We start from the raw sequence: 21,260 nt of genomic DNA on the forward strand, positions 1-21,260 counted from the left end.
AGACACTTTACTCTGTCCCATGCGTTTTATTAACGGTGTTGCAAATATCACTCTTACTATTGTTCATTATTAGGATTAAGTATTTGAACAAGCTTTGGTAAGCAACTTTAGAAGAGGTGTGTTATTACTTCTGTAATTTAATTTTATGCATTGCACTGCTGCCACATATTTGTCTGATTGTGTACAGGTGTTCCTAATAAAGTGCTCGGTGAGAGTTAATTGAAGGATCAATCCAAGCTGTAGGGACTAGAATTTCATTAAGACTAGGGCTCTTTTGACCACCCAAAAACCCTAACACTGTGGCGACGAGTTTTGCATGGGCATGCAGCACATTCGCTTTTTTTAGAAAATGAAAAAATTATAAATAAATAAATAAAATCAAGATCTATTAGTTCGTGTAATTTTACAAAAGTGCCATTTAAATGTAAAGTTTTATGTTGCTAACTCAAATTTTCTTTTGTTTTACAGGTGATCTCGGCACTGTCCAGAATCTCCCACCACAGCATAGCACAGATCAAAGGCATCAGGTAATTCACGTAATCCACATTCGCTGATTGTGTTTCCTTTCAGTCCTGCAGTGTACGCACAAGTCATAAGGGAGCTTTACAGCACTCTTTCAGGTTCCACCTTTTATGTGGCTCCATTCCGAGGGCCTGGAAGGGAAATACAATTGGCACATACAACAACAGCATATGTAAGAAACCTGTAGGCCAGCTCTAGCCAAGTGTGTGGTTCTCGCTCCCCTCGGGTGTTTTAGCAGGGGGGAAACCTGCCTCCATGCTTTATAGGCAACTGGGATCACTTTCTATCTCATTATTTGCCCAGTCTGCGCTCCCATCCACCCCGCTTCGCAAATAAAGCCCTTTTTCCAATGGGGTAATGAGCTGATGGAGCTGCCCATTAGGACTTTTGCCAGTGCAGGCAGCGACGAGATGGGTCTGCCATTAACCAGCTCAGCGTTAACAGCTGAGAGGTGCCTAAATCACTTCCTATCCTCACCGGGGATGCTGCTGCAGAAGGATCGCCAAGATACTGTTTATTTGTTACAAGTCAGGACCCAGTCATTCTAATGGAAAAATACAGCAATTTGTCACTATTTTAAGGCCTTTATGGAAACGGCAGTGGGGATGAATTGAAACTAAATTGCAAGGCTTTAAAAGTTGTCTAAAGTAATTAGAGGAAAGATCTGTAGATGGAATCTGGCAGCAAATGCACTCACTGTGACTAATGCAAGTCAAATTTGCACCCTGAGAAGGTCTTCTGTATCAAACGTTTAGGTATTTAGCAAAAGCTGGTTTTGGGAGTTTGGCTAAGTTCTTTCCAATGACAGAACGCAATGAAAGGCGGCTTTGTTTTCATTGATGCCATGGTGTGTGTCACAGCTTTTAGAGGAAATCAGCATGGAACTTTAGTGGTTGCGGCAGTTGTACAGGCTGTGTCCCAGCCTGACCTGATTTCAGGCTGTCGTCTGTGGTGTGTTTTACAATTTTGTGGCTGAAAATATGGGTCTCTGTTGACCCTCTTGTTTGATTTCCTCTTCCGGCATTATGCACAGTGAGAAATACTTCACACTTGGTCAAGAACACACACTTTTTGATTAATTTAGTTCAGGTTTAAAGCGGCGTTGTTAAAGCGGCATGTGCACGTTTTCCCGACAGCTCAAAATTTAGCCATGTTCTGTCACACAAAATGTAAATCAATATTCACACAACAGGATTGCAGGTAAGATTGTTACTATTTGCTCCAGTGCTTTGCGTGGTTCGGTTTAATTTTTTTATTAAAGAAGGACCCAAGGACAAGGGCAGAGATCCCATAGCGTTCCTACACTTCGATTTCATCTTTTTGACCTTTGACCCCTGGTACACAGTTTAGATTCACTCCGTTAGATTGGTTATTCATTATTCCGAATGCCTGTTAATTCATTATCCATCAAAGTGCTTTGAATGCTGTTTCACGAAGGAACATGGTTACATTACACAAACATTTATTATCTGCAGCAGCCTCTGTTACTGTGGCTGTGTTTTTTCAGCTGTGACCACGCTCTCTTCCTCTGAGTTTTGATGCCCACACAATCTGAAATATGTTACTCATGGATTTATTGTTCACATGTAGCTTGTTTGCTATTGCATGTGTAAACAGTTTGAAGTGAAGCACACCTTTTGATAAAAACCACTGCTTTTACATATGGAGGTCCTGCTTCAATAATACGGTCTTTCACGTGCACAGAGCAGCAGCAACAAGGAAGGGCAAGTTTTCATAATTATTTCACTGCCGTGGCTTCTCTGTAGTGCAGCACCTGTTATGTGCTCTCCTATTTCCCCCTTCTCTACGTGTTACTGGATCTATCTTAGTCATCTCTGATGAAAGGGGTCTCTCTGAACATCATTTCATCTGCTTAGATTGTAGTTCCTGTCAAATGGGTTGTCACGTGCTGATAGTGGTTTAAATTACACACATGAGTTCAGTTCAACCTCCCTTTATTTATAGAGACATAGTGGGCTTTGACGGTTACCGCATTACCGTAAATACCGCGGTCACGTGACTCCAACCGCGGGTCTGAGCTTGTCACCGTCGTCACCGCAAAAAAACAAAAACAAAAAAAACATTGGCCTGCACATGTGTGCACGTTGTGTCTAATGACATGGATTCGTTGTGTCTAATGACATGGATTCATTGATTCTAATGATATGGATTATGTCTAATGATATTAGCCTACATGGATTCAAGGTTTTCTAAACAAAATGTATCAAAATATGGAGCAAATCCGACCTTTCGCGAGTTGGGGAGCGCAATGTTCCATGACACATAATAACATTCCATTTGTATTAGAGATGCGCGGATGGGCTATTATTATTTAATCCGCAACCGCATCACAAAACTCATTTGTCCGCACCAACGTTTTTTGATAAATTTTCAAAACAGCATCCATGGCGCTGACTGTTTTAAGGTCTGAGCGATGCAAGGCTGCTGCCGCGAGGCTAGAAAGCTCTTGGCTGTTCTAGAAAGGAGACTGATCCAATGCAGCAAAGATATTTTAAAGGCTAAAGTCCCTAGTAGGCTATAGCCTATTGGCTATGTTGTATCCTCAGAATATCAGCAGTGAAGTCCGTTTCCGATTGGCGCACAGGGATAAAAATAAATAAATAAATAGTAGCGTACATCGGCAAACCTGACTACTGAGGCTACTGTAGCCTAAAATTTTATCATTTTGTTTTGAATTTTGTTTAAAATGCATTTTAAGATTTCTATTTATTTCTCATGTCTGTGAGGCAGTAGGCCTAGCCGCCGAGTTTCGGTTCATTTATGAGAGAGCTCACGCGCAAGAGATCGCATCGGCGCTTCCACGTCCTGCTGCTGATTATATGTCTGCTATATTTGCTTCTTATTTATTAATTCCAGGCAATTAGTTAATGAAACAGTGATTAAAATTAAGATACAATTTATACAAAACGAAATTTTAAGTTAAAGAAAGGCTTTCTACAAAACAAAACTTAATAAAGTGGTCAAAATCATGTCTGACCCATCTTCAATGCTGAATGTATCTGAGAATAATCTTAAATAAGGAAATCTATACAGTGATTAGTTCATGCCAAATTACTGCTTGATGAAAATTTGACTATTTAAAATTGTGCTCGTTTTTTCTTCGGATGTAGGTGACAATATTTAAAGTCTGTCTATCAAAAGCGACTTCTGATGTGTGCGTCAAAGTCTGTCGGGGGGTTCTTCTCTGATCCAATGTAATGTATTTAATGCGGTTTACCGCTATACCGCGGGAATATCTTGCTTTTCAACCGCGGTTAGAAACAATCCATACCGCCCCAGCCCTAGTGGTATGTGTGCTGCATTTTTTCTGTACAAAAATGTATTTATCATTATTCTTATTCTTATTATTACTCGGTGTGCTTTAACAAATCATCTCTCTCTCTCTTTCTTTTGCTCTCTCTCTGTCTCTCTCTCTCTCTCTCTCTCTCTCTCACTTTCTCTCTCTTGCTCTGCCTCATTATATTATTCATGTTTATACCACTGGTCAGTTGAATGCTTGATACTGATTGGTTGACAGATGTTTATGGTGTGCATTTCTTTTTCATTAAACACATGGCTATGAAGTAGTCCCAGGTTTTGACTGCATAACATTCCCAAATCCCTTCGGCAAAACATTTCTGTTATTTCAAAGAGCAGTACAGGCTACCACAGTAAAATAACCAATTAAAACAATTATAGACACTGGCTAAGTACATCGTATAAGAATGACAAACAATGTGTTCAATATCCAAAACCAGTGTTTTTGTGCTCCCCCTGTCTCTCTCTCTCTCTCTCTCTCTCTCTCTCTCTCTCTCTCTCTCTCTCTCTCTCTCTCTCTCTCAGAGAGACTGTGTCGTGACTGAAAAACAGAAACTTGATGTAAAGACACCCAGTGCCTTGATTAATTCAACACTTTCTATATTAACAACAAAAACTAAATATCTGTGGAAAGCACTGTCGTGCTTCCCTTCCTCCTATCTTTTGCTCTCACACATGGACACACACACGAGAAGCAAACAGAGCCTCCCATTTCAGCACACCCCTGCGACTCATTCAATGGTTGTTGTTAATTATTCTTTACATAATGCAACACTGTACGCTTTAAACATGCTAGCTACTTAGATCCATTTACACAATGGCCATTCATGCAGATAGCCAGACTATATGCTTCATGCACAATTCACCCTTATGGACATACAAGCTGACTGCAATACATTATGGATGCACACACACTTTGCTTACATTGCATTTAATATGCTCAGTGTCATGTCTTGTACACAGACAGGCATAGCAAAAGAATGACAGAAAGCATAATGCACATGAAAGATTCTTGATGTTTGATAGAAGTTGGAGATTACGGAGCAGATTCAGGCTGTTATTAAGGATTAGCTAATCTGCTGCATCCCTGTGCTGGACAGTTCTATGCTATATTGATTCCTGTGGTGATTTACACGTGTCCTCTGTGCAATGTGAAAGTGCTTGAACTCACTCAGTGCTATTAGGACCGGTTTCTGTCAGGATCTGAGAGAGAACCAGAGTCTACCAGTCTATCTGGTACAGCCACACACATTCACACACATGGCTGTTTTTTTTTTTTAAAAGTCCTTGCAACATGAGCGTTAAATTTTTAAGGCTGTGCCATGTATTAAAAATGTTAAAAACTTCTCTCCTGCATTCTGTTCTATTCTGCTGCACTCTGTCCAGCCGTTTTTCTAGTACAAGAGCATGTCCTATGTGAATGTCCCCCCTATGAAACTTGTCTGATTGGGATTATATGAACCCTAAAATAGCCTGATTATTCAGAGTATCTTTAAGATCAGTCAATCAACAAATTGTTCAATCAACCCACTGACTTATCGATTTTGAAAATATATAGACTTGCGCAGCCCTAATGCTGGTGGAGTGGTCAGATAGATACTCTTCACTGATCACTCTGCTGGAGATATTCCTGAATGATCTGGTCAGGATAAGGTGCTCTGGGCTGTTTCAGACATGGAGGGGATTATTCTTCTGCTGCTTTTTAAGATCAATATTCTCACCACCTTTGCTTGCCGTTTTTCTCAGATGCTGAGAAATCATGGCCAATGCTATTTGGAGAAAAGCAATGTGAGATAATCTGTGGACCACAGTTAAAAAGAACTGCAGAGAGAATATGACAAACAGGAAGTTTGAAAAATACAACCTACACACTGGTTCACACTAGGGATGGGCATTTTGATAATTTTTTCTACTTGAGTACTCTGACTAATCACTCATCGAGTACTCGAGGGGCAATGACATGTACATAACTGTACATATAAAATTACATGTCTGACAAACGTCTTTGGCTGCTGCATTGCATCTTGTTGTTCCAGTGAATCGTCTGTTCATTAATATTGGCTGTTATAAAATAATCTGTTACAAAATGTACAAAAGATTGCATTATCAAAATATAATGTATCATATTATGTCATTATTTGAAGATTCGCTGCCCAACTCAATGTAAGATCAGTGCATTTGTCTGTTCTGCCCTCAGGTTACCTTAGTAATCTTAGTAAGTGTGCACCAATTTTTAGTGACTATCTGAACCGTCTATTTTTGTACTGTGGTTGGATTAAAAGGAGATGCCATAATCATCGCAATTTTAATATATGTGTGTTATGTTGAAGTTCAGTTTTGAAGATGCTGCATTCTGTTCCATTTAGCTGCACTCTGTCTAGCTGTTTGAAACACTTGCATGCTGTATATGCGTTGAGTCCATTGCCACACGCTCTCTGTGTGTGTGTGTGTGTGTGTGTGTGTGTGTGTGTGCGTGCGTGCATGCATGTCCAAGTGTTCTCTCCTGTGGTGAAAGCACCTCCGTGATGTCTGCACCCCATATAATTAAATCATTACCAAACCTATACCATTCCTTTGTGCTGCGTTTGTGCTGAATTGTGCTGCAAAAATTTACATTTGTGCTGGTCCTGTGTTTGAGATATTAGACATTTTTTTGGCTGTGTAACATCACTTTCCACCCCATTTAGTCCAAAACGCTCCAAACCGGTGCTGTTCGTTTATGCTCGATTTGTGCCGGTTAATGTGCCATTAAAAGAAACACTGTAACTATTTCCCTTACTTAGATTTACCAAGAAACTTTTCGGGAGCAGTGCCGTCACTCTCCACCCATGTTGTCTAAAACACTCCGAATCAGTGCCATTCGTTTTTGCTCATTTGTACCGTTAAAAAGTAGCATGAATGCAGCACAAATTAATTGGTTAGATTTGGTAATGATTTAACTATATGGGGTGCCTAAATTCTAACTTGGAAACTCGTGCAGAAATCTTCAACTCCCATTTTGTGTGTTTAGTTGTCAGGTAATTGTCACTGAATTTCGAATGAAGTGTAGTCACATAATGTTCGAGAGATAGAGAGAGAGCGCGATGCACACAGCCGTTTTGCATGTGTCTGTGTCCATATGTTTTAAGTTAATTAAAGTTTATGTTGACTGTTCAGCCAGTTCCTGCTTCCTCCTTGCCCACCTTTATACTGTTACAGTCGTGCCAAATCCCAGGAGGGAGGAGGCACGTGCTGTTGCGGAATCCTCGCCATGGTCACTGCTGGCTGCTGAGAGCCTAAGGAACTGTGGCCGTCTGCTGAGAAGGGGAGGAGGACTTGCTGCTGTCTGCTGGGGGAGGAGCGAGCTGGCATTTGCCAGAGGGCGGAGGAGTGGTTGAGGGCCGGGCAACGGCACATCTGGGTGCTGGCGAGCAAGTTCTTCGGGCGGGGGAGGAGTGTGACGAGGAGGAGGGCGTGGCCAGGCCCTGATGAAGCACAGCGGTTACTGAATCAATGGGAGAGCGAGATAAAGGGCAGCCGGAGATAACGGTCCGAGAGAGAGAGAGATGCATTGCCGGCCATGCTCCTTCATGGCCCTGCCATGCCCTCCTCCTCCTCACAATCGTTTTTTTTTTTTTAATTGTTTTTAAGTCCAACTGAAAACAACTGGAGAGACAACAGCACGTTTTTAAAATTCACACAGCTTGTCTTGCACTCACACACAACCACACTCACCTACACACAAACAGCAAGAATTAAGCTAAAGGGCAGAGAATTTACCTTTTGTCAAGGTGAATTTTTGTTTGTTACTCACCCAGAATTGGGCCCAAATAATTGGCAATATCTTGGTCACCACCAATAATTAAATTAAAAAGTGCTTTAAAAATATGTTTAAAATTGCGATGTGATGGTTCTACTTCGTATAGATTTTGTAGGTGTGTGTATCTATGTATAGTTGTATAGATTGTTTAATCATGAATGATGAGGCTTTAACTAAGTTTTGTAATCACACTGCAGCACACTTACAAATCTGGTAGAACCTAATAGAAAATAAATCAGTTTTACATTTCTTTCATTCATCCCTTCGAGCACACTACTCTACACCTCAAATGTTTCAATATTCTTCACTGTCACTCTCAGAAGAAAGGCAAATATCTGTTTCTGTGAGATAAAAACCCAGGGATATGATTTGCTTGGACATAAATTAAATTGGAAAGAGACTGATGTGTCTGCCAAATCCAATTAAAGCTTGTGTTGGCCTGATGCATTTCAGGCTGTAATCACTGAGGGATGGGACATGCTGTCATCTTATTCTGATTTTTAATGATCAGGTTTGTCATTGTAAGTTGTCTTAAACTTGAGACAGCATTCATATGTGGGTGGTTGTAAACATACATGGATACATATGCTTGTGGCCGTTCTTGTATTGCAAGCATGTGCACAGAGGAAAATGTTATTGTTCAGAGAGTGCTCTTTCAAAGGTCAGGAGACTTAAAGGAGTTTTCAATTATGTTTTTATTTAAGTATCAACTTTTTTTTTTTTTCAGATGTTTCTACCAAAAATCCTTGGGGGAAATCAAAATGGACAAAAATGATACTATCGCTGACAAACAAAAAGAGTAAATTAATATGCATAGTGTAACTTGATAATTTAGTCTTGGAATTTTTGAGTTCCATGATAATGAAATCTCTGACTTATGATAACAAACTTTGGTACATTGCAAAGATCTTTAGAGAAGACACATTTGAGATTATACTCATATGAAATATAACTATGAAAACACAACCTCTGAGCACTAAAGTTCCCTATCTGTCACTCACTCAAAGTACTGTCGATGTAGTGACACTAGGGGTCACTCTTGGGAGCCCGAGACACATCTGATCTTTGATAAAAGGCCAATGGGAATTGGCGAGTGGTATTTGCATGCCCCTCCCCCGGACATACGGGTATAAAGGAGGGACCGTGTATACCGCTCATACAGATTTTCTCTTCGGAGCCGAGCGGTCGCTATTTCATTGAAAAATAAGCTAGCTGAATTCCCACGGTTTCCATTCACCTCTGCTGGATTCTTATGCAGCATTACAGCGGCTTTCTCCCCTCTAAGCACGGGTGCACTGCAGAGATCGCCCCTGGGCGTTTCAGTAGATAAAAAGAGTATTTTCCCTCCTAAAAGAGTATATTCTAAAAGAGCGGCACACATCGGAACGTCTTTTTAAAGACGCCCTTCCAGTTGTTTGTTATTCCTGGATGCGTCTATATCCTTCAGATGGCCACGACTGCTGTCTTTTGTGCCTGGGCGCTGCCCATGCCGAGACATATTTAGAGGATGTGTCATGTCCTCATTGCAAGTAGGCTAGGCTTCCGGATGAGTGCGCCAGCTCGTCTCAGGGCGAGTTCGACCTCTTGTTCGGTGCCCGCGAAGGTGACATGTTCTTGATCTCAGCATCAGAGAGCGGGCTTGTCCAGTCTGACACGAAAGCTTCGGCCAGGCTTTCCCCGTCGGGTGAGGTTGCCAAGTCACAGACGATTTGTATCTGGGCTCGCGGCACTGCTAACAGCCTTGCCCCGCCCCGCCCCAGATCCTTTCTTCCTGAAAGTGCATGAGAAGGTTTACATTGTCCCTGGCGGCCAAAGACTACAGTGCCGCTGGACAAGCCTCCTCCGCCCTGCATGCCATGGCTCTCCTGCAAGTCGGCCAAGGTGCTGAAAGAGCTGCACAAAGGTAGTCCCGCCCCAGGATTGATGCAGGAACTGCGCTCGCCGACCGACCTCGCTCTCTGGGCTACAAAGGTCACGCCGTGTTCTCTCGGGCAGGTGATGTCCACCTTGTTATCCAGGAGCACCACCTTTGGCTCAAATTGGTCGAGATGAGAGAGTCCAACAAGGCGTGGTTCCTTAACACCCCCATTTCCCAGGCTGGCCTGTTCGGCGACACTGTCAAGTACTTTTCCAAGCAGTTCTTGGCAGTGAAACAGCAGACAGATACCATCCTGCCCAGAAAGTGTCGTGGCTCCTAACCCCGCACTCCGTCTGCTCGTTGGCAAAGGCATCTCCCTGCGGCGGCTGCACCTGCTTCATTGTACCAAAAAAGGTGGTGGGTTATGGCTAATCTTGGACTTATGAGATCGGGCTTTACACAGACTCCTGTCCAAGATGCTGATGCTAAGGTGCATTCTAGCGAGCGCCAGGCAACAAGATTGGTTCACGACGGTAGACATGAAGGATGCGTACTTCCACGTCTTGATTCTACCTCGACACAGACCCTTCCTTTGGTTTGCATTCGAGGGTCAGGTGTACCAGTTCAAAGTCCTCCCTTTCGGCATGTCCTTGTCTCCTCATTTCTTCATGAAGGTCCCAGGCTGCCCTTGCCCCATTAAGGGAAGTGGGGATTCGCATTCTCAACTACATCGACGACTAGCTAATCTTAGCTCACTCTCGAGACGTGTTGTGTCCACAAAGGGACCTGGTGCTCATGCACCTCAGCTGGCTAGGGCTTCTGGTCAACTGGGAAAAGAGCAAGTGGTTTGGAGTTGGATTCTGTCTTGAATATGGTGCACCTCACAAACGAGGGGCATTCAGACAGAGGACCACGGTCCCACAGAAACTATTTCAGAAGCTCCTGGGGCATATGGAAACCTCGGTGGTGCCACACCACTCGGGTTAATGCATATGAAACCGCCTCAGCACTGGCTCCGGACTCGAGTCCTGAGTTGGGCATGGCACCACAGGATACATTGCGTGTCCATCACGCCGATCTGTCGCCGCCTTTTCAGGCCTTGGAACAACCTTGTATTTCTGCGGGCAGGGGTTCCTCTAGAACAGGTCTCCAGGCTCGTCATGGTTACACCCGATGCCTCCAAGACAGGCTGGGGCACTGTATTCAACGGGCACGCAGCATCCGGCTCATGGACAGGCCCATGGCTACTTAAGCACATCAACTGCCTCAAGTTCTTGAAAATAATGCTCACCCTGTGGAGGTTCCTGCCGTTGATCCAGGGCAAGCACATGTTGGTTGGAAAAGACAACACAGCGAGTGTAGCATATATCAACCGCCAATATCAACACTTTATCACGACATGTCACCCGCAAAGGAGAGTGGAGAATCCACCCTCAGGTGGTTCAGCTAATCTGGAATCGATACGGGCAGGCACATGTAGACCTGTTTGCCTCTCCAGAATCTTCCCATTCCCTGCTCTGATACGCCCTGACCAAGACTCCTCTTGGTATAGACGCGCTGGCACACAGTTGGCCTCCTGGACTACGCAAGTATGCTTTCCCCCAGTGAGCCTTTTTACACAGACCCTGTGCAAGGTCAGGGAGGACGAGGAGCAGTTCATCCTAGTGGCACCCTACTGGCCCACCCAGACTTGGTTCTCGGACCTCACACTCCTCGTGGCAGCCCCCCCCGGCGAATTCCCGTGAGGAAGGACCTTCTTTCTCAGGGATGGGTGACCATCTGGCATCTGCGACCAGACCTCTGGAACCTCCAGGTCTGGCCAATGGATGGGGCGTGGAAGAAGACCGAATTGGCTTACCATCTTATCTGGTAGTCACGATAGCTCGGGCCATGGCATCCTGCGCCTGCATGCCTTGAGGTAACGTCTGTTTCCTAGCGGTGTTCTTCCCGGTGATCTCTCGTTGCACTCTCGACTCGATGTTCTCTTCCTGCAGGAGAGGCTGGAGGGGCAGCTGTCTCCCTCCACCTCGAATTTATATGCAGCCGCTATAGTGGCACACCCCGACGCAGTAGACGGTGAGTCCTAAGGAAGCACGGTCCGTTCATCAGGTTCCTAAGAAGCGCAGGGAGGTTGAACCCCTCCCGACCATTTCTCGTCCCCTCACGGGGCCTCTCTGTAGTTTTATTAGGGTCTACGAGGAGCCCTCTGAGCCCTTGCAGCAAGCCGAGCTAAGGCACGCTCTTTGTGGGCTACCACCCTGACTGTGCTCACTTCCATCAAAAGGGTAGGATACTTGCAAGCGTTCTCTGTCAGCAAAATGTGCCTGGAGTCTGGTCTGGGATACTCTCACATGATCCAGAGACCCTGACTGGGCTATGTGCCCAAGGTTCCCACAACCCCGTTCAGGGATCATGTGGTGAACCTGCAAGCACAGCTCCAGGAGGAGGCAGACCCAGCCTTAGCGTTGCTGTGTCCTGTGCGCACTTTACTCATCTACTTGGATCGCATGCTGAGCTTCAGGATCTCTGAGTAGCTCTTTGTCTGTTTTGGTGGACAGCGGAAAGGAAGCGCTGGCTCCAAACAGAGGATCGCCCACTGGATCATTGACGCCATAACTGTTGCCTACCAGGCTCAACATGTGCCTCCCCCTCCAGGGCTCCACCAGGAGTGTGGTGGCCTCCTGGGCTCTGACCAGTGGTACGCCTCTAACAGACATTTGCAGAGCAGCGGGCTGGGCTAAACCCAACACCTTTGCAAAATTCTATAATCTCCTGGTTGAGCCGGTTTCGTCTCGTGACTTAGCAGGAACAAACAGGTAAGTCCGGGTCAGCCGGCCGGGTATACTGCTTGCGCTTAGCACCTTTCAACTCTCTTGAGTTGAAGATGTGCATTGTTGATTCCCAGTAGTATTCACAAATGTGTTCCCTGGTTGATTTCCTCCTAGCCCTGCGGCAGGTGACTTTGCGGAGAAACTCACTGCCATCCCAGTACTTGTGCTGACTAAGCCTCGTACAGGTGCTCCGCATGCGCTGGTCCTCCGTAGGCAACCCCTTGCAACGTATATTCTGCTGAAATACATTTCCCTGTTGGCAAATTGCGTCCCCAGTCACCATGCTCATAGAGCCTCCTCCCCCATTGGGCATGACCTACCATGGGACTTCTTCACATGACATACTTCCGACTAGACTCGGCGGAGAAAAATAAAAAATTAATTAGAGAAAAGAGGTACGACTAGGGCAAGCCTGTTCCTATCCATTGGACTCGTCCCCAAATGGCTGTTTGACACTCGTACTAACGTCAGGGGAGGTTACTTGCCAGACCGGTGCGCTGTCTATGTGGCACACAGCAGTCTGCCCTGACAGTTTGCGTTTTCTACATCGACACAACGTCGATTGAGTGACAGATAGGGAACGACCTGTTTAATTCAGTAACCACCATTCCCTGATGGAGGGAACAAGATGTTGTGTCCCTCCTGCCGCAACACTGAACTAACCGCTGAAATGGCCGTGACCTTATTCTCGGCTCCTCAGCACAAAATCTGAATGAGCGATATGCCCCTCCCCCTCCTTTATACCTTTATTTCCGGGGGAGGGGAATACATTTTGAAGATTACACTACATCATATCGCGATTTAGATGTTTCTCAGTGTCAATCTCTGATCAGTCTCTAAGCATATTGATTTATAATAGCTAGTATATACAGTATGAGGATAAGACTCAGATTAGTACCTGACTCTGTTACAGCAGATCTAGTAAAGTGTGTTAAAGGATAAATAAAAAAATTAATAAAAATAATAATATTTTTGTTTTGGATCCTAACAGAATTATTCAAACTAGAGTTTATTTTTTCTTTGAAATTGAAAAAAGACAGGACATGTTTAATTCACTTAATTAGTGTGGCATTTGTGAACAGGTTTAACCTGCCATTATTAGAAAAGCTTCTGCAGCAGATGAGGAGGAAGTCTTTTTGAACCGTGATGTTTAATTAGTGATTTACTTGATGAAGCCTTGTAAGGAGGCTTATTATTTTGCCATCAGCAATTATGCTGTCATGCATTATAACATCCATGTGTAATGCATTAAAGATGCTAATATTCATTCATCACATAGCCTTGTTTTTCTTGTAATACATCTGCGTGTTGCAGCTTTGAATGATAGACACCATGGTGATTGGAACATTTATTCGTTCAACCCCAAAGACATATTGCATCTATTTGGATGTTGTTATTCCAGCTACGATGATCCTGATGCACCATATCGAGAAAATGAATGATGCGACCATCACCATTGAGTGCAATGGTACAGTTGAGGTTGTCATGCCAAGATTTCTGTAATCTTTTTACCTCTGATTGCAAGAAAGACACTATGAGGATCCTTAGGTGGTCCTCTGGGCACACACTTGAAAGCAGCCCCAGCAGTAAAACGTACCATTCTATCAGAGTCTATTTTTATATTTGATGTGCATGTATGTTGATTTGACATATATACAGCCATAAGGTCTGTGCCTGTCTATGGGGACTGAGTGGCAGCAGCTCTAATGTTATGGCTAATGGTGCGGCGCTCTGTTAGCTGTCAGAGAGATGCTCTCTCTCTCTCTCTCTCTCTCTCTCTCTCTCTCTCTCTCTCTCTCTCTCTCTCTCTCTCTCTCTGTCTCTCTCTCTCTCTCTCTCTCTCTGCGCATGCGTGGGCGTTTGTGGAGCGTGTGTGAGAGCTCGAGCTTTGAGCGCGTGTATTTGTTTTTCTTTTGTGTTTTCCTTATTATATATACACTCACCTAAAGGATTATTAGGAACACCTGTTCAATTTCTCATTAATGCAATTATCTAATCAACCAATCACATGGCAGTTGCTTCAATGCATTTAGGGGTGTGGTCCTGGTCAAGACAATCTCCTGAACTCCAAACTGAATGTCAGAATGGGAAAGAAAGGTGATTTAAGCAATTTTGAGCGTGGCATGGTTGTTGGTGCCAGACGGGCCAGTCTGAGTATTTTACAATCTGCTCATTTACTGGGATTTTCACGCACAACCATTTCTAGGGTTTACAAAGAATGGTGTGAAAAGGAAAAACATCCAGTATGCGGCAGTCCTGTGAGCTGAAAATGCCTTGTTGATGCTAGAGGTCAGAGGAGAATGGGCCGACTGATTCAAGCTGATAGAAGAGCAACTTTGCCTGAAATAACCACTCGTTACAACCGAGGTATGCAGCAAAGCATTTGTGAAGCCACAACACGCACAACCTTGAGGCGGATGGGCTACAACAGCAGAAGACCCCACCGGGTACCACTCATCTCCACTACAAATAGGAAAAAGAGGCTACAATTTGCAAGAGCTCACCAAAATTGAACAGTTGAAGACTGGAAAAATGTTGCCTGGTCTGATGAGTCTCGATTTCTGTTGAGACATTCAGATGGTAGAGTCAGAATTTGGCGTAAACAGAATGAGAACATGGATCCATCATGCCTTGTTACCACTGTGCAGGCTGGTGGTGGTGGTGTAATGGTGTGGGGGTGTTTTCTTGGCACACTTTAGGCCCCTTAGTGCCAATTGGGCATCGTTTAAATGCCACGGCCTACCTGAGCATTGTTTCTGTCCATGTCCATCCCTTTATGGCCACCATGTACCCATCCTCTGATGGCTACTTCCAGCAGGATAATGCACCATGTCACAAAGCTCGAATCATTTCAAATTGGTTTCTTGAACATGACAATGAGTTCACTGTACTAAAATGGCCCCCACAGTCACCAGATCTCAACCCAATAGAGCATCTTTGGGATGTGGTGGAACGGGAGCTTCGTGCCCTGGATGTGCATCCCACAAATCTCCATCAACTGCAAGATGCTATCCTATCAATATGGGCCAACATTTCTAAAGAATGCTTTCAGCACCTTGTTGAATCAATGCCACGTAAAATTAAGGCAGTTCTGAAGGCGAAAGGGGGTCAGACACAGTATTATTATGGTGTTCCTAATAATACTTTAGGTGAGTGTATATATATAAAAAAATATATATTTTTTAATTTTTTTCTACTTCTAAGTTTGTTATTTGATTTAGTATTTATCTTGTTTGTTAGGCTAGGACTGGACTTGATGTCCTCACACGCCATCACAGAATCAAGATAGTATCTGTGGCGAGTGTGGAGGCATGCTGTCTGGGTGTAGGAGAGATTGTTGGCCATCAAAACATTCTTTCCGCATCCAGAATGAATGGTGCAACCGTGATTTTTTTTTTTTTTAACTCTGTGGAGAAAGCAAACGAGGTGGTTGCGCGAGGTATAATCATTGATGAAATACTTACACCTGTTTTACCGCTGTTGTCAAAAAAAGTCACAATATCGAATATCCCTCCGTTTCTCAGTGATGATATTTTGAAACAAGCGCTATCACGTTATGGTAAGTTGGTTCCACCGATCAAGCAGATTACGATCGGGTGCGAATCTCCTTTATTGAAACATATCGTTTAATTTAGGAGATTCGCATTCATGATCATCAAAGATGACGCAGAATTGGATTTGGAACTAAATTTCTGTGTGGATGATTTTGAATATGTTGTGTTTGTTACTACTGACAAAATTAAGTGCTTTGGATGTGGTAAATCGGGCCACTTAATCTGTTCATGTCCTGACAAGAATGCAGCTGGAGGTAGTAAGGATAGTGGTTCAACGGAAGATACTACTGTTAAACCGTCTGAGGTCGGTCTGGCTGAAGCAGTGCCTGCTGGGGAAGGAACATCTGTTGAGGGGCCTGTGGAAGCCGGATCAACCTTGATGGAATCAATGAATGAAGGTAGGGACACTTCAGAAACTTCTGTAGCTGCAGAAACTGGGTTGTTGAACAGTGATGTAGAAATCATGGGGGAAGATGATGTGTCTGACATAGAAGCAGAGAATAGGATGTTCAAAGTACCAACAAAACGGAAAAATGTAGAAAAGATCAGTAATGCAAAGTGTTTTAAAAAAGGAGAAGTGTTTGAAGATCAGAAAGTGGAAGTGAAATGTCTGACTCAAGTACAGTGTTGTCACAGACTGAAGGTATAAGCAGAAGCTATGATGTTGATGACATAAAACGTTTTCTTAAAACCACAAAAGAGGTGTGATTGTAAAGGAATATTTCCCTGATCTAATGCAGTTCCATGACAAACCCAAAAGCCTAATAGCAGATGGGTATTTATTTTAGTATGGCTGAAGTGTGGATTGCCTCCTTGAATGTTAATGGTGCTAGAGATTACAGAAAAAGAGCTGAGCTGTATGATATTATTAAGCAGAAAAAAAATAGATGTCACTTTGATTCAGGAAACACATAGTGACGTGAACAATGTTAATGATTGGATGAAGGAATGGGAAGGCTTATCTTTTTTCATTCACAACTGCACGTTAAGTGGAGGAGTAGCAATATTATTGGCAAAAACATTTAATCCAAGTTCGTATCAAGTTAAAGAGTTTTAAAATTGTTTTGAATTTTAAAATTGACAGTGGAGAATTATAATTTTGTTTTTATTTGTGTGTATGTCCCCAACTCAACAATTGATAGGATGTTGTTTTTGGATACATTATGTTCTGTTTAACAAGATGTTTCTAATGATGATTATTTATTTCTGGGAGGAGATTTTAATTGTACAGTGAGTAATTGTGAGAGAAATCATATTGAACCCCATATGCCTTCAAGAAAACGTCTCATTCAAATAATAAATAGGCCTAGCATGAGCTAAGTGACGTGTGGAAGTTTTATCATGAGGCTAAAAGACAATATACTTGGGCACATGATAATGTTTTATCTCTGGCAAGATTGGATAGATTTTATGTGTTTAAGCATCATGCTGGTATTTTTAAAAATTGTTAAATTTTTCCTGTTGGGTTATCAGATCATTGCATGGTGCAATATTCTTTTATTTTGAATTCTGTCAAGCCTAAAAGTGCTTACTGGCATTTTAATTTAACTTTGTTAGATAATAAGGATTTTATACACACTTTTAAATTGTTTTGGGCTGATTATAGAACAAAAATAATCTTTTCAATCAGTACAAAAATGGTGGGATTTTGGAAAAGTACAAATTAAACAGTATTGTCAGCAGTATGCTCACAACAGCACCAAAGTTTTAAATCAGTCAATGAAAGACTTAGAGAATGGCATAATTAAGATACAGGAATTGTCAGAATTAACAAAACAACAACACTATCGGTCAAGATTTATAAGTCTAGATCAGATGATCAGATGGATGCACCTTCAAAGTATTTTTTTAACCTTGAAAGGAAAAATGGGCAAAAAAGAATCATTCACGCTTTGCGATCCTGTAGTGATTAGAAGGAGGGCAATTGTTTTTTATGAGAGACTATATAGAAGTGAAGTAGGATCAGATGATATCAATGAGAGTGTCTTTTTTGAGGATTTACCAAAAGTTTCTGATGAAGCTAATGCAGAGATTTCTGGTGCACTTTGCCTGGGAGAACTGCGTAAGGCCATTCAGAGCATGGAATCCAGAAGGGTGCCTGGAATTGATGGCATACCAGTAGACTTTTATAAATGTTTTTGGGAAGTTTTAGGAGAGGATCTCTTAGAAGTACTCAATGGTAGTCTGGACGAAGGTCTTCTACCTTTGAGTTGCCGGAGAGCAGTCCTGACCCTCCTTCCCAAAAAAGGAGATCAAAAACTGAAGACCTGTTTCACTTCTGTGTAGTGACTATAAACTTCTTTCAAAGATTTTAGCAAACAGATTATCAAAAATTATGTTAGGTGATCCATCCGTGATCCATCGGACCAAACCTACTGTGTCCCCAAAAGGTCAATTTTTGATAATATTTCCCTTATTAAGGATATTTATGATGTCTCTAAGTGATTAAATAGTGACATTGGATTGATTTCGCTCGACCAAGAAAAAGCTTTTGACAGAGTTGAACACACATACTTATGGGAAACGTTAAAAGCTTTTGGTTTTAGTAAAAGTTTTATAGATCAAATTAAAGTTTTGTACAGTGATGTTGAGAGCATACTCAAAATTAATGGTGGCTTATGCACTCCTTTTAAAGTTTTTGAGGAGTGAGGCAGGGATGCCCGCTCTCTGGAATGCTATATTCACTTGCAATAGAACTTCTGTTACAACAATTGAGAAAAACTGTACAAGGATTTAAATTGCCTAATTTTGGTGTCTCTGCATATGCTGATGATGTGTTAGTGTTTGTTAGTCAACAGAGTGATGTACAGGTTTTAATGAGTGTACTTGATGATTTTAAAAAACTGTCCTCTGCTAAAATTAATTTGGAAAAAAGTGAAGCACTCCTAATAGGGGATTGGAAAAATGTTTTTTTCCCTTCCTCCTGGCTTAGAATGGAAGAAAGGAGGCTTTAAATATTTTTTATTTTTTTTTAGGAGATGAAGCAACTGTACAAATAAATTGGGAAGGAACTCTTGAAAAAGTTAAAGGTCGACTCAAAATGGAAGTGGTTGATCCCAAATATGTCATATAGAGGTCGAACTTTAGTTATAAATAATTTAGTAGCTGCCTCTTCATGGCATAAGTTAACCTGCATTGATCCTCCTTTGTTTCTCTTAGCAGAGATTCAAGCGATTTTAGTCGATTTTTTCTGGGACAAGTTACATTGGGTTCCTCAGAGTGTATTGTTTTTACCTAAAGAAGAAGGAGGACAAGGATTGGTACATCTTCAAAGTAGAGCAGCAGCTTTTCGTTTACAGTTTTTGGAGAGACTTCTTAATGGTTCAATAATTTCAAGCTGGAAAGTAGTTGCGTGTAAAATACTACAAAATCTTGGAAATTTGAAAATGGACAGAAATCTTTTCTTTATGGAACTGTCAAAACTGAACCTCAATGGAATTTTTTATCGGAATGTTTTAAAGTGTGGAACATGTTCAAAGTACAAAGAGAAGGACATTTTGAATCTCTTCACTGGCTCCTTGAAGAGCTGCTAATATATGGAGCATGCTTTGATTTAACACACAATGACTGTACAATTCCTGGACTCACGGAAACACTAGTGGCTTCCAAAATATGTACAATGGGGAGTCTAGTTGACTTGACAGGACCAGACTTTGGGAATATGGAAGAAGTTTTGAGTCTGAAAATTAAGTCAAGACGATTTGTTTTTCATTTATTAGAAAAATGGAAACAAAGACTCACTTCTGATGAACTGAAACTTTTATCAGACTACTGTGAAAACAAAAATATTCCTAATGAAAAGGATGTATTATCTGAGTTTTTTATTTTTCCTGTGCTTGATGATGTTTCAGGAATGTTTTTAAGCTCTGGAAAATCCTGTAATCCTATAATCATGTCTTAATTTTTTTAAGTACTGGTAAATCTTTTTATAAAGCTTGTGTTCTTGTTTTTAATAAAAAAGTGCTTGATAAGAGGGTTGATACACCATGGTATAATGTTCTAAAACTACAGTCAGGTCCATAAATATTGGGACATTGACACAATTCTAATATTTTTGGCTTTATACACCACTACAATGGATTTGAAATGAAACGAACAAGATGTGCTTTAACTGCAGACTTTCAGCTTTAATTTGAGGGTATTTACATCCAAATCAGGTGAACGGTGTAGGAATTACAACAGTTTGTATATGTGCCTCCCACTTTTTAAGGGACCAAAAGTAATGGGACAATTGGCTGCTCAGCTGTTCCATGGCCAGGTGTGTGTTATTCCCTCATTATCCCATTTACAAGGAGCAGATAAAAGGTCCAGAGTTCATTTCAAGTGTGCTATTTGCATTTGGAATCTGTTGCTGTCAACTCTCAATATGAGATCCAAAGAGCTGTCACTATTAGTGAAGCAAGCCATCATTAGGCTGAAAAATCAAAACAAACCCATCAGAGAGATAGCAAAAACATTAGGTGTGGCCAAATCAACTGTTTGGAACATTCTTAAAAAGAAAGAACGCACCGGTGAGCTCAGCAACACCAAAAGACCCGGAAGACCACGGAAAAGAACTGTGGTGGATGACCGAAGAATTATTTCCCTGGTGAAGAAAACACCCTTCACAACAGTTGGCCAGATCAAGAACACTCTCCAGGAGGTAGGTGTATGTGTGTCAAAGTCAACAATCAAGAGAAGACTTCACCAGAGTGAATACAGAGGGTTCACCACAAGATGTAAACCATTGGTGAGCCTCAAAAACAGGAAGGCCAGATTAGAGTTTACCAAACAACATCTAAAAAAGCCTTCACAGTTCTGGAACAACATCCTATGGACAGATGAGATGAAGATCAACTTGTACCAGAGTGATGGGAAGAGAAGTGTATGGAGAAGGAAAGGAACTGCTCATGATCCCAAGCATACCACCTCATCATTGAAGCATGGTGGTGGTAGTGTCATGGCGTGGGCATGTATGGCTGCCAATGGAACTGGTTCTCTTGTATTTATTGATGACGTGACTGCTGACAAAAGCAGCAGGATGAATTCTGAAGTGTTTCGGGCAATATTATCTGCTCATATTCAGCCAAATGCTTTAGATCTCATTGGACGGAGCTTCAAAGTACAGATGGACAATGACCGAAGCATACTGCGAAAGCAACCAAAGAGTTTTTAAGGGAAAGAAGTGGAATGTTATGCAATTGCCAAGTCAATCACCTGACCTGAATTCGATTGAGCATGCATTTCACTTGCTGAAGACAAAACTGAAGGGAAAATGCCCCAAGAACAAGCAGGAACTGAAGACAGTTGTAGTAGAGGCCTGGCAGAGCATAACCAGGGATGAAACCCAGCGTCTGGTGATGTCTATGCGTTCCAGACTTCAGGCTGTAATTGACTGC

At 42.3% G+C, this 21,260-nt stretch overlaps 1 protein-coding gene across 2 annotated transcripts in view; it reads left to right on the top strand.

Annotated features, from left to right (window-relative positions):
* vav2 (vav 2 guanine nucleotide exchange factor) overlaps window positions 1-21,260 on the top strand; it is a 278,862-nt gene that overhangs the window by 191,773 nt on the left and 65,829 nt on the right. For both annotated transcript variants that reach the window (XM_052100817.1, XM_052100818.1), the window contains exon 3: window positions 469-527. In XM_052100817.1, the coding sequence (XP_051956777.1) occupies window positions 469-527 (59 nt within the window). The remainder of the gene's footprint in view (window positions 1-468; window positions 528-21,260) is intronic.

Source organism: Xyrauchen texanus, chromosome 31, assembly GCF_025860055.1.
Source record: "Xyrauchen texanus isolate HMW12.3.18 chromosome 31, RBS_HiC_50CHRs, whole genome shotgun sequence".
NCBI lineage: Eukaryota > Metazoa > Chordata > Actinopteri > Cypriniformes > Catostomidae > Xyrauchen > Xyrauchen texanus.